The 14893-nt window shown below is 34.6% G+C and overlaps 1 protein-coding gene across 1 annotated transcript in view; it reads left to right on the top strand.

The window, feature by feature from the left end:
- Nucleotides 1-2852: 2852 nt before the first annotated feature.
- The window catches only part of LOC310964188 (uncharacterized protein), a 16857-nt gene continuing 4816 nt past the window's right edge, over nt 2853-14893 (top strand). Inside the window, exons 1-9 of the mRNA XM_083937229.1 lie at nt 2853-2927; nt 4550-4701; nt 7018-7169; nt 9492-9643; nt 12169-12242; nt 12312-12526; nt 12784-12918; nt 13561-13666; nt 14175-14262. Coding sequence (XP_083793355.1) covers nt 4608-4701; nt 7018-7169; nt 9492-9643; nt 12169-12242; nt 12312-12526; nt 12784-12918; nt 13561-13666; nt 14175-14262 — 1016 coding nt within the window. The 5' untranslated portion in view covers nt 2853-2927; nt 4550-4607. The remainder of the gene's footprint in view (nt 2928-4549; nt 4702-7017; nt 7170-9491; nt 9644-12168; nt 12243-12311; nt 12527-12783; nt 12919-13560; nt 13667-14174; nt 14263-14893) is intronic.

Raw genomic sequence — 14893 nt, 5'->3', positions numbered from 1 at the left:
CTCCTTCTTTTTTCTACGTCCCAACAGGCGCACATACCGCTACTGCCGTAGGGCTCGTGCTCTTGCTCGTGCTCGTACATGTGCAAACGGCTCCGCTAAAGCCCACCTCTTTCAAGCGGGCCGTGGACGACCAGCTGTCCGCAGTTATGCGCGGAGCGGGTGCACTCACACTGCTTAAAGGTACTAGGCTTTAGCTGAAAAACCGGTTTTGGCCCGGGACAGAACGACAGTGTGAGTGCGCCATAACAGGCGTCATAGACACTGGGTTTGATTGGTTTTTAAAGCTCTCGTTGGTCCTTTACCGTCTTGTATCACTTCTTTAGTATCAACTCTTCATCCAACATGCTCACATGACGTGGATCACTCTGCAGGTTCCCTCTGTTTACACTCACTTAACCCTCACTTACACTTCTTTATTAACACTTTTTCCGCAAAACCACCTGAAACTTCTCAAACTCCTCAATTCGGACAATTTAAATCCATAACTGCTCCTGATTTTAACTTGATTTCTCTGTTTTCATCAGTCTGTGTCACTTTACTTCTCTCATATTTAGATTTTTGTGTTTTTATCTCGACTTTATTGCCAACGAGGTTGCTCCTCGAATATATTCCAGAGTTTAAATAAAGGTTATGAATAAATAAAGCTGTATGAACACGTCATAGTTGGTAAGATATCGTACGAACCTGTTAATGCGAATAAGTTAAACCAACTGTGCTGACACGTAAGTTGGTCCTTACTTGGTCAGTTAACTAATCAGTGGGTTAAATGAGAGTTACCTGTTACTAACTGTCCAGGAAGGTAGGAGGAAGCAGACGTGCGGAGGGTGACGTGGCTCCGCTGCAGGTCCTGCGGTTGAGCTCGGATGTGGCCGGGAATCATGTCCCGACATGAGGCGTGGTTGGCGCCGCGGGAGAAGGAGCGGACGGACGGAGCCAGAGTTAATAAGACCAGAACCGCCCCGAAACACTGGTGGGTCCACTGCATCTCTGCACAGAACCACACACAAGGGGGGGGGGGGGGGGGGGGGGGGGGTCACTGGACTGGCCCAACTGAATTCAAGTCATCGTATTTTCAAACTAAAAGTCGCAGTATTTTAACACAAAAAGATGCAAAACACCACGAAAAGATGCAAAATTACTAAAAATAGATGCAAAACCAGCACAAAAAGATGCAAAATGACTAAAAATAGATGCAAAACCAGCACAAAAAGATGCAAAATGACTAAAAATAGATGCAAAACCAGCACAAAAAGATGCAAAATGACTAAAAATAGATGCAAAACCAGCACAAAAAGATGCAAAATGACTAAAAATAGATGCAAAACCACCACAAAAAGATGCAAAATGACTAAAAATAGATGCAAAACCAACACAAAAAGACGCAAAATGACTAAAAATAGATGAAAAACCACCACAAAAAGATGCAAAATGACTAAAAATAGATGCAAAACCACCACAAAAAGATGCAAAATGACTAAAAATAGATGCAAAACCACCACAAAAAGATGCAAAATGACTAAAAATTGATGCAAAACCAGCACAAAAAGATGCAAAATGACTAAAAATTGATGCAAAACCAACACAAAAAGATGCAAAATGATTAAAAATAGATGCAAAACCATCACAAAAAGATGCAAAGTGACTAAAAATAGATGCAAAACCACCACAAAAAGATGCAAAATGACTAAAAATAGATGCAAAACCACCACAAAAAGATGCAAAATGACTAAAAATAGATGCAAAACCAACACAAAAAGATGCAAAATGATTAAAAATTGATGCAAAACCAACACAAAAAGATGCAAAATGACTAAAAATAGATGCAAAACCATCACAAAAAGATGCAAAGTGACTAAAAATAGATGCAAAACCACCACAAAAAGATGCAAAATGACTAAAAATAGATGCAAAATCACCACAAAAAGATGCAAAATGACTAAAAATAGATGCAAAACATGCACAAAAATATGCAAAATGACTTAAAATAGATGTTTTACCTTAGTGATGAAGAACCAGCTCCTCCAGAGTCTCTGGGTTTAATGCGGCTGCTGAAACGACCTGATCCTGATCCAGGATGTGGAGGCGAGGGGGGGCCACGTAGAACCACAACACGTAGAGCTGCAGTTCTGAAACACACAACACACGCAGTTATGATGACCGTTAAGTTTAGACTAAAGGTGACGGTTAAGTTTAGACCACTAAAGGAGACGGTTAAGTTCAGGTTCATTCATAAACTTCACGTTTCTTTCTTCGGTCACTCGTCGTAGTTTAGTTTAGTGTCCGAACGGTGACTCAGGACTTTCCTGACAGAGGAGCTGATTCATATTTAGTTTTAACATTTTCACATGTGTTTAAGTGTTTAAGTGTTTAAGTGTTTAAGTGAATTAAAGGTGCGACTTCTCCTCGAACACAAAGAGGAAACGCAGAAATCGTCCCTGTGTCCCGTCCTCATGTTACGTCTATTGTCTCCTGAGACCGGCTCCGTGGGTTTCACTGCTCCTCTGTTCTAGGTGGTGTCTTTCTACGGGAACACACACACACACACACACACACACACACACACACACACACACACACACACACACACACACACACACACACACACTAACAGGATGCACAGCAGCTGTGGCCGCCTCCCTCTAGGATCTTCCTCCCGCCCCCTCCTCTCGCCCTTTACCTCCATCATTGTTCAACTGAGAATGAAGTCAAATGATGATGACACGTGTCCCGTCTGTGACACACACACACACACACACACACACCTGCATGTGTGTGTGTGTGTGTGTGTGTGTGTGTGTGTTTACTCCACTCAGGAAGGAGTTGATGCAACACAGAGACGTTCAAAGCTGCAGAAAACCGTGAGAAACGACTCATCGCTCGACTGAAACGCAGCGTTTCCATGACGATAACGACCTGAGCGCAGGCGGGTGAGCAGAAACCGTGTTTGTGACTTTTATAAACAGAACGACGTCGTTTTTAAGGGTTTGTTTGTGTTTTTGTCGACATTTCTGACTGAAATCCATCATATTTAATAAGATTTGACACACGTTCGCTGCAGCAATGTTCAGATTTAAGGTAAAAAGACTCAAAATACAAGTTTAATTACTTTGAAATTAATAAAAATAATAAATTTAAGCAAATCAATACGCTAGTTCACCGGTGTCAGCGTCATTTTTGGGCCGTTTAAACAATATTTGGTAACAAAAGTAAGAAGTGAGACTTTAGTTTAACACCAGTAAATAAATGTAAAACGTTACACGAGCGCTCATGTGACGCATCTCCCCCCCAGCGTCACATACATGCCCTTTTATGGTGATAAGGGCTGTTAGCAGGTCATAGACTGCAGTGATCTGATTGGTCGATTCGACCCGAATGTCGGTGGCTTTGAATTTTAGACATTTTTGACTATTTTCTCGTAGATTTGACACTTTTTAATCTCGTAAATCTGCACCATCTCTCTCTAATTATGACCCCTCTCCCCCGGGGCTGTGATGTCTGTTTTTCACACTTGGCCCCGCGGCGTCGTAGAGGACGCTGCAAACCTGTGATGATGTTTAAATGAAAAAGTCCTGAAATATGAGTCAAAATAAAACATTTATTTAATCAGTGAATGGGGACAAATGAACTGAAACTCGTCTTTTCTTTCTTATTCTTAAGCAGATTTATTTGGACTCACGCTGAATGATCAGTATTTATTTTTTGACTCCAGTGCAGGTGATGTTAACGTCGCCCTGAAAAGATGCAAAATGACTAAAAATAGATGCAAAACCAGCACAAAAAGATGCAAAATGACTCAAAATAGATGCAAAACCAGCACAAAAAGATGCAAAATGACTAAAAATAGATGCAAAACCGCCACAAAAAGATGCAAAATGACTAAAAATAGATGCAAAACCAGCACAAAAAGATGCAAAATGACTAAAAATAGATGCAAAACCACCACAAAAAGATGCAAAATGACTAAAAATAGATGCAAAACCACCACAAAAAGATGCAAAATGACTAAAAATAGAAGCAAAACCACCACAAAAAGATGCAAAATGACTAAAAATAGATGCAAAACCACCACAAAAAGATGCAAAATGACTAAAAATAGAAGCAAAACCACCACAAAAAGATGCAAAATGACTAAAAAAAGATGCAAAACCACCACAAAAAGATGCAAAATGACTAAAAATAGATGCAAAACCACCACAAAAAGATGCAAAATGACTAAAAATAGATGCAAAACCACCACAAAAAGATGCAAAATGACTAAAAATAGATGCAAAACCACCACAAAAAGATGCAAAATGACTAAAAAAAGATGCAAAACCACCACAAAAAGATGCAAAATGACTAAAAATAGATGCAAAACCACCACAAAAAGATGCAAAATGACTAAAAATAGATGAAAACCACCACAAAAAGATGCAAAATGACTAAAAAAAGATGCAAAACCACCACAAAAAGATGCAAAATGACTAAAAATAGAAGCAAAACCAGCACAAAAAGATGCAAAATGCGGTTTATCTTGAATGAGGTCAGTTTGACTCTGACTCCCGTGCAGGTGGAGTCAGAGCTGCGTCGCCCGGAGCAACAAATCCGGTCGCACTGGTTTCCTGTGAATGTCACTCCCTGCTCTGTCATCAGTCGAGCGAACGCTGCAGGAGAGGAAGAAGATCTGGACCCGGAGCACGAGCACGAGCACGAGAGGAGAAGGTCAGAAAACACAGATTTGATGCAGGATTCTGTTACAGCAGCGTTTTAGAACCGAGCAGAAGAACGTGTGAGAGTAGAAATCTGAAGGAGCTCAGATTTACTGACATCATAACTTTATTAAAGGCGCTGAACTCTTAAAGCTGTGTTTCCAACATTCAAGGAGCTTTTTTATTATTTTTTAACCCGAGGGAAACGATCGTGCAACAGTTTGAGTGCAAAGATGAAAGAGTCAGAGTGACAATAAGCATAAAAACATCAATCTGATCAGAATAGAGTTAAAGTTAAAGTGTGAACTGTGAACTGAGAGGAAACGCATCCGTGCTGGTGTCAATATCCGACATTTCTTATCAAACGGATCCAAAAATGTGATTTTCATGGATCAAAACGTCTCAATCTGCTGTTTTAAAGAAACCCACAAAGACTTTTAACAAGATTTAACAAAATACACGTAAAATAAACAACATAAAAGTAATATTATTATATGTTATTGTTTGTTTAGATTTTTATTCATTCTTTCTTAATTTCCTTTCATTTATTTCCTTATTTTTTATTTATTTTTTTTATTTTTTTATTATTGTTTTTAAAATTCTGAAACATTTATATTTTTGATGTTTAAACATTTCAATAAGTTTTAATGTTTTAATTAAATTAAATCAAAATGCAAGAAATTATTATAGTTTATGTTTGATATGAATATATGATAATTAATTATTTTAGTTAAATAAAGCACAATTATGATAAGAATAATAATTATAATAATAAAAAATAAAATAAATAAATGACTGTGTGTTAAATAAGTTTTTACTTAAAAACATAAAAATAAAACTTCAGTTATTATTTTTCTTTTATCTTCATGTTTTCTGTGTAAAATAATTATTTTCCATTTTCTTTTTTAACATGTTAATAAAAAAATAATGAATTAGCAAATTAGAGCTGAGTCATCAATTTAAATAAATCTACAATAATAAATAAATAAATAAAATAAATCTTTATCTGTACGACAACATTTCTAACTTACCGTAAAAAACATTTTCTGTAAAACAAAGTTTCATATCGGACGCGTTAAAACAGGAGCGTCACATAAACGTTCATAAGCTTTTTATAAAGCGTCGAACTTTATGATTTTATGGATATTTTTACGAGACTTTGTGTTTTCACCGTAACGTTGTCGCTGCTTCTGCGTCCAAGTTTGTTCAGGTTCAGGGCGTGAACCTGAACAAACACACAGGAAACGTGAGGTTTTCATGTTTCAGGACGCAGATTTTATAGAAAGTCTCGTTATAAAACAGTAAATCAAATTAATGTTTCACAGCGTCGCTCTTCGGCTTCTGTTCCTCCAGGTTCTGTTCCTGGTTAATGTTTGATGCAGGGTTTTTATTTGATGCTGAGACGCAGAAAAGGTGTCGCACCCTTTTATTTAAGATGCAAAATGACTAAAAATAGATGCAAAACCACCTCAAAAAGATGCAAAATGACTAAAAACAGATGCAAAACCACCACAAAAAGATGCAAAATGACTAAAAACAGATGCAAAACCACCACAAAAAGATGCAAAATGACTCAAAATAGATGCAAAACCAGCACAAAAAGATGCAAAATGACTAAAAATAGATGCAAAACCGCCACAAAAAGATGCAAAATGACTAAAAATAGATGCAAAACCGCCACAAAAAGATGCAAAATGACTAAAAATAGATGCAAAACCACCACAAAAAGATGCAAAATGACTAAAAATAGATGCAAAACCACCACAAAAAGATGCAAAATGACTAAAAAAAGATGCAAAACCACCACAAAAAGATGCAAAATGACTAAAAATAGAAGCAAAACCACCACAAAAAGATGCAAAATGACTAAAAATAGATGCAAAACCACCACAAAAAGATGCAAAATGACTAAAAAAAGATGCAAAACCACCACAAAAAGATGCAAAATGACTAAAAATAGATGCAAAACCACCACAAAAAGATGCAAAATGACTAAAAATAGATGCAAAACCACCACAAAAAGATGCAAAATGACTAAAAATAGATGCAAAACCACCACAAAAAGATGCAAAATGACTAAAAAAAGATGCAAAACCACCACAAAAAGATGCAAAATGACTAAAAATAGATGCAAAACCACCACAAAAAGATGCAAAATGACTAAAAATAGATGAAAACCACCACAAAAAGATGCAAAATGACTAAAAAAAGATGCAAAACCACCACAAAAAGATGCAAAATGACTAACAATAGAAGCAAAACCAGCACAAAAAGATGCAAAATGCGGTTTATCTTGAATGAGGTCAGTTTGACTCTGACTCCCGTGCAGGTGGAGTCAGAGCTGCGTCGCCCGGAGCAACAAATCCGGTCGCACTGGTTTCCTGTGAATGTCACTCCCTGCTCTGTCATCAGTCGAGCGAACGCTGCAGGAGAGGAAGAAGATCTGGACCCGGAGCACGAGCACGAGCACGAGAGGAGAAGGTCAGGAAACACAGATTTGATGCAGGATTCTGTTACAGCAGCGTTTTAGAACCGAGCAGATGAACGTGTGAGAGTAGAAGGTTCTGCACTGAAGCTTCTCAGATTTACTGACATCATAACTTTATTAAAGGCGCTGAACTCTTAAAGCTGCGTTTCCAACATTCAAGGAGCTTTTTTATTATTTTTTATCCCGAGGGAAACGATCGTGCAACAGTTTGAGTGCAAAGATGAAAGAGTCAGAGTGACAATAAGCATAAAAACATCAATCTGATCAGAATAGAGTTAAAGTTAAAGTGTGAACTGTGAACTGAGAGGAAACGCATCCGTGCTGGTGTCAATATCCGACATTTCTTATCAAACGGATCCAAAAATGTGATTTTCATGGATCAAAACGTCTCAATCTGCTGTTTTAAAGAAACCCACAAAGACTTTTAACAAGATTTAACAAAATACACGTAAAATAAACAACATAAAAGTATTATTATTATATTTTATTGATTGTTTAGATTTTTATTCATTCTTTCTTAATTTCCTTTCATTTATTTCCTTATTTTTTATTTATTTTTTTTATTTTTTTATTATTGTTTTTAAAATTCTGAAACATTTATATTTTTTGATGTTAACATTTCAATAAGTTTTAATGTTTTAATTAAATTAAATCAAAATGCAAGAAATTATTATAGTTTATGTTTGATATGAATATATGATAATTAATTATTTTAGTTAAATAAAGCACAATTATGATAAGAATAATAATTATAATAATAAAAAATAAAATAAATAAATGACTGTGTGTTAAATAAGTTTTTACTTAAAAACATAAAAATAAAACTTCAGTTATTATTTTTCTTTTATCTTCATGTTTTCTGTGTAAAATAATTATTTTCCATTTTCTTTTTTAACATGTTAATAAAAAAATAATGAATTAGCAAATTAGAGCTGAGTCATCAATTTAAATAAATCTACAATAATAAATAAATAAATAAAATAAATCTTTATCTGTACGACAACATTTCTAACTTACCGTAAAAAACATTTTCTGTAAAACAAAGTTTCATATCGGACGCGTTAAAACAGGAGCGTCACATAAACGTTCATAAGCTTTTTATAAAGCGTCGAACTTTATGATTTTATGGATATTTTTACGAGACTTTGTGTTTTCACCGTAACGTTGTCGCTGCTTCTGCGTCCAAGTTTGTTCAGGTTCAGGGCGTGAACCTGAACAAACACACAGGAAACGTGAGGTTTTCATGTTTCAGGACGCAGATTTTATAGAAAGTCTCGTTATAAAACAGTAAATCAAATTAATGTTTCACAGCGTCGCTCTTCGGCTTCTGTTCCTCCAGGTTCTGTTCCTGGTTAATGTTTGATGCAGGGTTTTTATTTGATGCTGAGACGCAGAAAAGGTGTCGCACCCTTTTATTTAAGATGCAAAATGACTAAAAATAGATGCAAAACCACCTCAAAAAGATGCAAAATGACTAAAAACAGATGCAAAACCACCACAAAAAGATGCAAAATGACTAAAAACAGATGCAAAACCACCACAAAAAGATGCAAAATGACTCAAAATAGATGCAAAACCAGCACAAAAAGATGCAAAATGACTAAAAATAGATGCAAAACCGCCACAAAAAGATGCAAAATGACTAAAAATAGATGCAAAACCGCCACAAAAAGATGCAAAATGACTAAAAATAGATGCAAAACCACCACAAAAAGATGCAAAATGACTAAAAATAGATGCAAAACCACCACAAAAAGATGCAAAATGACTAAAAAAAGATGCAAAACCACCACAAAAAGATGCAAAATGACTAAAAATAGAAGCAAAACCACCACAAAAAGATGCAAAATGACTAAAAATAGATGCAAAACCACCACAAAAAGATGCAAAATGACTAAAAAAAGATGCAAAACCACCACAAAAAGATGCAAAATGACTAAAAATAGATGCAAAACCACCACAAAAAGATGCAAAATGACTAAAAATAGATGCAAAACCACCACAAAAAGATGCAAAATGACTAAAAATAGATGCAAAACCACCACAAAAAGATGCAAAATGACTAAAAAAAGATGCAAAACCACCACAAAAAGATGCAAAATGACTAAAAATAGATGCAAAACCACCACAAAAAGATGCAAAATGACTAAAAATAGATGAAAACCACCACAAAAAGATGCAAAATGACTAAAAAAAGATGCAAAACCACCACAAAAAGATGCAAAATGACTAACAATAGAAGCAAAACCAGCACAAAAAGATGCAAAATGCGGTTTATCTTGAATGAGGTCAGTTTGACTCTGACTCCCGTGCAGGTGGAGTCAGAGCTGCGTCGCCCGGAGCAACAAATCCGGTCGCACTGGTTTCCTGTGAATGTCACTCCCTGCTCTGTCATCAGTCGAGCGAACGCTGCAGGAGAGGAAGAAGATCTGGACCCGGAGCACGAGCACGAGCACGAGAGGAGAAGGTCAGGAAACACAGATTTGATGCAGGATTCTGTTACAGCAGCGTTTTAGAACCGAGCAGATGAACGTGTGAGAGTAGAAGGTTCTGCACTGAAGCTTCTCAGATTTACTGACATCATAACTTTATTAAAGGCGCTGAACTCTTAAAGCTGCGTTTCCAACATTCAAGGAGCTTTTTTATTATTTTTTATCCCGAGGGAAACGATCGTGCAACAGTTTGAGTGCAAAGATGAAAGAGTCAGAGTGACAATAAGCATAAAAACATCAATCTGATCAGAATAGAGTTAAAGTTAAAGTGTGAACTGTGAACTGAGAGGAAACGCATCCGTGCTGGTGTCAATATCCGACATTTCTTATCAAACGGATCCAAAAATGTGATTTTCATGGATCAAAACGTCTCAATCTGCTGTTTTAAAGAAACCCACAAAGACTTTTAACAAGATTTAACAAAATACACGTAAAATAAACAACATAAAAGTATTATTATTATATTTTATTGATTGTTTAGATTTTTATTCATTCTTTCTTAATTTCCTTTCATTTATTTCCTTATTTTTTATTTATTTTTTTTATTTTTTTATTATTGTTTTTAAAATTCTGAAACATTTATATTTTTTGATGTTAACATTTCAATAAGTTTTAATGTTTTAATTAAATTAAATCAAAATGCAAGAAATTATTATAGTTTATGTTTGATATGAATATATGATAATTAATTATTTTAGTTAAATAAAGCACAATTAAGATAAGAATAATAATTATAATAATAATAAATAAAAATAAATAAATGACTGTGTGTTAAATAAGTTTTTACTTAAAAACATAAAAATAAAACTTCAGTTATTATTTTTCTTTTATCTTCATGTTTTCTGTGTAAAATTATTATTTTCTATTTTCTTTTTTTACATGTTAATAAAAAATAATGAATTAGCAAATTAGAGCTGAGTCATCAATTTAAATAAATCTACAATAATAAATAAATAAATAAAATAAATCTTTATCTGTACGACAACATTTCTAACTTACCGTAAAAAACATTTTCTGTAAAACAAAGTTTCATATCGGACGCGTTAAAACAGGAGCGTCACATAAACGTTCATAAGCTTTTTATAAAGCGTCGAACTTTATGATTTTATTGATATTTTTACGAGACTTTGTGTTTTCACCGTAACGTTGTCGCTGCTTCTGCGTCCAAGGTTCAGGTTCAGGGCGTGAACCTGCACAAACACACAGGAAACGTGAGGTTTTCATGTTTCAGGACGCAGATTTTATAGAAAGTCTCGTTATAAAACAGTAAATCATATTAATGTTTCACAGCGTCGCTCTTCGGCTTCTGTTCCTCCAGGTTCTGTTCCTGGTTAATGTTTGATGCAGGGTTTTTATTTGATGCTGAGACGCAGAAAAGGGGTCGCAGCCTTTGATTTAAGATGCAAAATGACTAAAAATAGATGCAAAACCAGCACAAAAAGATGCAAAATGACTAAAAATAGATGCAAAACCACCACAAAAAGATGTAAAATGACTAAAAATAGATGCAAAACCACCTCAAAAAGATGCAAAATGACTAAAAATAGATGCAAAACCACCTCAAAAAGATGCAAAATGACTAAAAATAGATGCAAAACCACCACAAAAAGATGCAAAATGACTAAAAATAGATGCAAAAGCACCACAAAAAGATGCAAAATGACTAAAAAAAAGACGCAAAACAACCACAAAAAGATGCAAAATGACTAAAAATAGATGCAAAACCACCTCAAAAAGATGCAAAATGACTAAAAATAGATGCAAAACCGCCACAAAAAGATGCAAAATGGCTAAAAATAGATGCAAAAGCACCACAAAAAGATGCAAAATGACTAAAAATAGATGCAAAACCATCACAAAAAGATGCAAAATGACTAAAAATAGATGCAAAACCAGCACAAAAAGATGCAAAATGGCTAAAAATAGATGCAAAACCACCTCAAAAAGATGCAAAATGACTAAAAATAGATGCAAAACCGCCACAAAAAGATGCAAAATGGCTAAAAATAGATGCAAAACCGCCACAAAAAGATGCAAAATGGCTAAAAATAGATGCAAAAGCACCACAAAAAGATGCAAAATGACTAAAAATAGATGCAAAACCATCACAAAAAGATGCAAAATGACTAAAAATAGATGCAAAACCAGCACAAAAAGATGCAAAATGGCTAAAAATAGATGCAAAACCACCTCAAAAAGATGCAAAATGACTAAAAATAGATGCAAAACCGCCACAAAAAGATGCAAAATGGCTAAAAATAGATGCAAAACCGCCACAAAAAGATGCAAAATGGCTAAAAATAGATGCAAAAGCACCACAAAAAGATGCAAAATGACTAAAAATAGATGCAAAACCATCACAAAAAGATGCAAAATGACTAAAAATAGATGCAAAACCAGCACAAAAAGATGCAAAATGGCTAAAAATAGATGCAAAACTATTAAAAGAGTGTGTGTGTGTGCGTGTGTGTGTATGTGTGTGTGTGTGTGTGTGTTCCAGGTGGATGATGGTGTGTGTGTCGCTTCGTCTCCTCTTCACTCTCCTCCTGATGGAGTCGTCACTTTCATCTCCAGGTAATAAAAAGTCTCAGAAACACGCTGACGTCACGTTTATGACTCAATAACTGGATGAGGTGTGTTCAGGGGCGGAGGCAGCGGCGGAGGCAGCGGCGTCTTCAGGGGCGGAGGAGGCGTCTTCAGGGGCGGAGGCAGCGGCGGAGGCAGCGGCGTCTTCAGGGGCGGAGGAGGCGTCTTCAGGGGCGGAGGCGGCGGCGCCCCCATGCCCGCCTCGGTGGCTCGGGTTTGGGCCGACGTGCTTCTCTTTCTTCCCCGTGTGGAGCTCGTGGAGCGCTGCCAAAGTAAATACACACATTTAAAACCATCACACACGAAGATTCAGACATGACACGTGTGTGTGTGTGTGTGTGTGTGTGTGTGTGTGTGTGTGTGTGTCTGTGTGTGTGTCTGTGTCTGTGTCTGTGTCTGTGTCTGTGTGTCTGTGTGTCTGTGTGTGTGTGTGTGTGTGTGTGTGTGTGTGTGTGTGTGTGTGTGTGTGTGTGTGTCTGTGTGTGTGTCTGTGTCTGTGTCTGTGTGTGTGTGTGTGTGTGTGTGTTAGTTACTGTGCTCTCAGACAGGAAGTGACCTGGCGACCCTTCACACTCCGGAGGAGAGGGAGTTTGTGCGTCAGCTGGTGAACACACACACACACACACACACTCCTGTGTGGCTGAGCGGGGACACGACTCCACAGGTGATTAGTGTCATTATTAATAATATTAATGTGATTATTAATAATAATGATGTAATTATTAATAACTGTGACGGATTATAATCGTCTCTAAACTGAAAAATAATCAAGGAAATAATTTTAAGTTATTTTTGTTTTATTAAGTTTTTATTAATTTTTACTTTATTTATTTATGTTTTACTTTTTTAGTTTGTTTTCTTTCGTTATTGTTTACTTTTAATTTATTTTTTGGTTAAATTTGTTTCATTTATTTTTTATAATTTCTTTACTTTTTATTTATTGTTTTTTAAGCTTTTTGTTTGTTTATTTTTTTTTTTTTTTTACTTTTTATTTCTTGTTTTTACCTTTTTTATTTTTTGAATTTTACATATTTGTTTAATTTAGTTTTTTATTCTTTTATTTACTTTTTAATTTTTTAACGTTTTCTATTTATTCTATTTTTGTTTGAATTGTTTTTGTTATTGTTGTTTTTTTACTTTTTATTTTTTGAGTCATATTTGTTTTTTATTCTTTTATTTATTTTTTAAATATTGTTTTTTATTAGTTTTGTTTTTTTTATTGTTGTGTTTAACGTTTGTTTGTTTGTAATTAATCTATAAATAATATTATTATAATATTTTCTTGTTGTTTGTTGTTGTTTTGAAGAACACTTCCTGGTTTGGGAGCGAAGACTCCGCCCTCAGTGGTTGGACCAATCAGAAGCAAGGAAGGGCCGGAGGGGGCGGGGCTTGCCTGGCAATGACACCAACAAGTAAAACAAACAAAACAAAACAAAACAAACAGATTATTGGAGTTTTTAGATCAATTTTGAGACAAAACTCAGAGATAAATGTGTGAAACTGCATAATTATATATAAATATTTATTATAATGTTCTTTAAAAACTGAATTTTAGTTTGTTTTCTTTCGTTATTGTTTACCTTTGATTTATTTTTTGGTTATATTTATTTAATTTATTTTTTATAATTTCTTTACTTTTTATTTATTGTTTTTTAAACTTTTGTTTTTTAATTTTTTTGTTTTTTTTCCTTTTTATTTTTTGAATTTTACATATTTGTTTAATTTAGTTTTTTATTCTTTTATTGACTTTTTAATTTATTATTATTGGAGTTTTTAGATCAATTTTGAGACAAAACTCAGAGATAAATGTGTGAAACTGCAGAATAATATATAAATATTTATTATAATGTTCTTTAAAAACTGAACTTTGATGTCGTGTTTGTATAAAAACAATAAACCATGAACTGTTTGTGTGTTGAGGTGGCGAGCTGCGCGGCGCCCCCTGTGGAGAGCTCGGCTTCTACGTCTGCGGCGCTGCAGCTGCAGCTGCGGCTGCAGCCTCAGCCGGGTAACGTTCAACACTTTCTTTATTTGAGCCCAGGAACCAGAAGGACGAGTGTCTCCTGCCACAGTGCCTCTGAGCAAACAGAGAACTATGAAGAATGAGTCGATGAATAAATGATTATGACGTTAAATGCACCAGAAATATTATAAATACTCAATAAATGAAGGCGTTTAACATTTGTATTTATTTTTAAATTAAATTAAAAGCAAAGAAAAAACAAAATAAAAATAAATTAATACAGAAAAATATAAAAAATATTTAAAAAAAATTATTAAAAAAATATTTTTAAATAATTAAATACAAAAAAATTAAAAACAACTAAATGTAAAAATATTTTTGATTAAATAAAAATTGGTAAATTGGGAAATTAAACACATGAATAATCACAGAGGTGAAAAATAAACCACACGTTTATTTATTTTTGGTGCCTTTTTAATCGCAATTAGATTTAGATTTTCAAATAATGTTTTTATTTCCCCAAACGTATTTTTGTTATTAATAAAAATTTAGTTTGGGGAAATAAATGAGGGGCAAAATGTAACGGGAAAATTTTTATTTAAAAAAAATAATAGATAAATATACTATCAATAAATAAATGCTCAAATAAAGAAATAAACACATTTAGATTAAATAA

Source organism: Echiichthys vipera (genome assembly GCF_963691815.1).
Source record: "Echiichthys vipera genome assembly, chromosome: 22".
In the NCBI taxonomy this organism is placed as follows: Eukaryota; Metazoa; Chordata; class Actinopteri; order Perciformes; family Trachinidae; genus Echiichthys; species Echiichthys vipera.
This window is presented reverse-complemented; position numbering and strand designations above follow the sequence as displayed.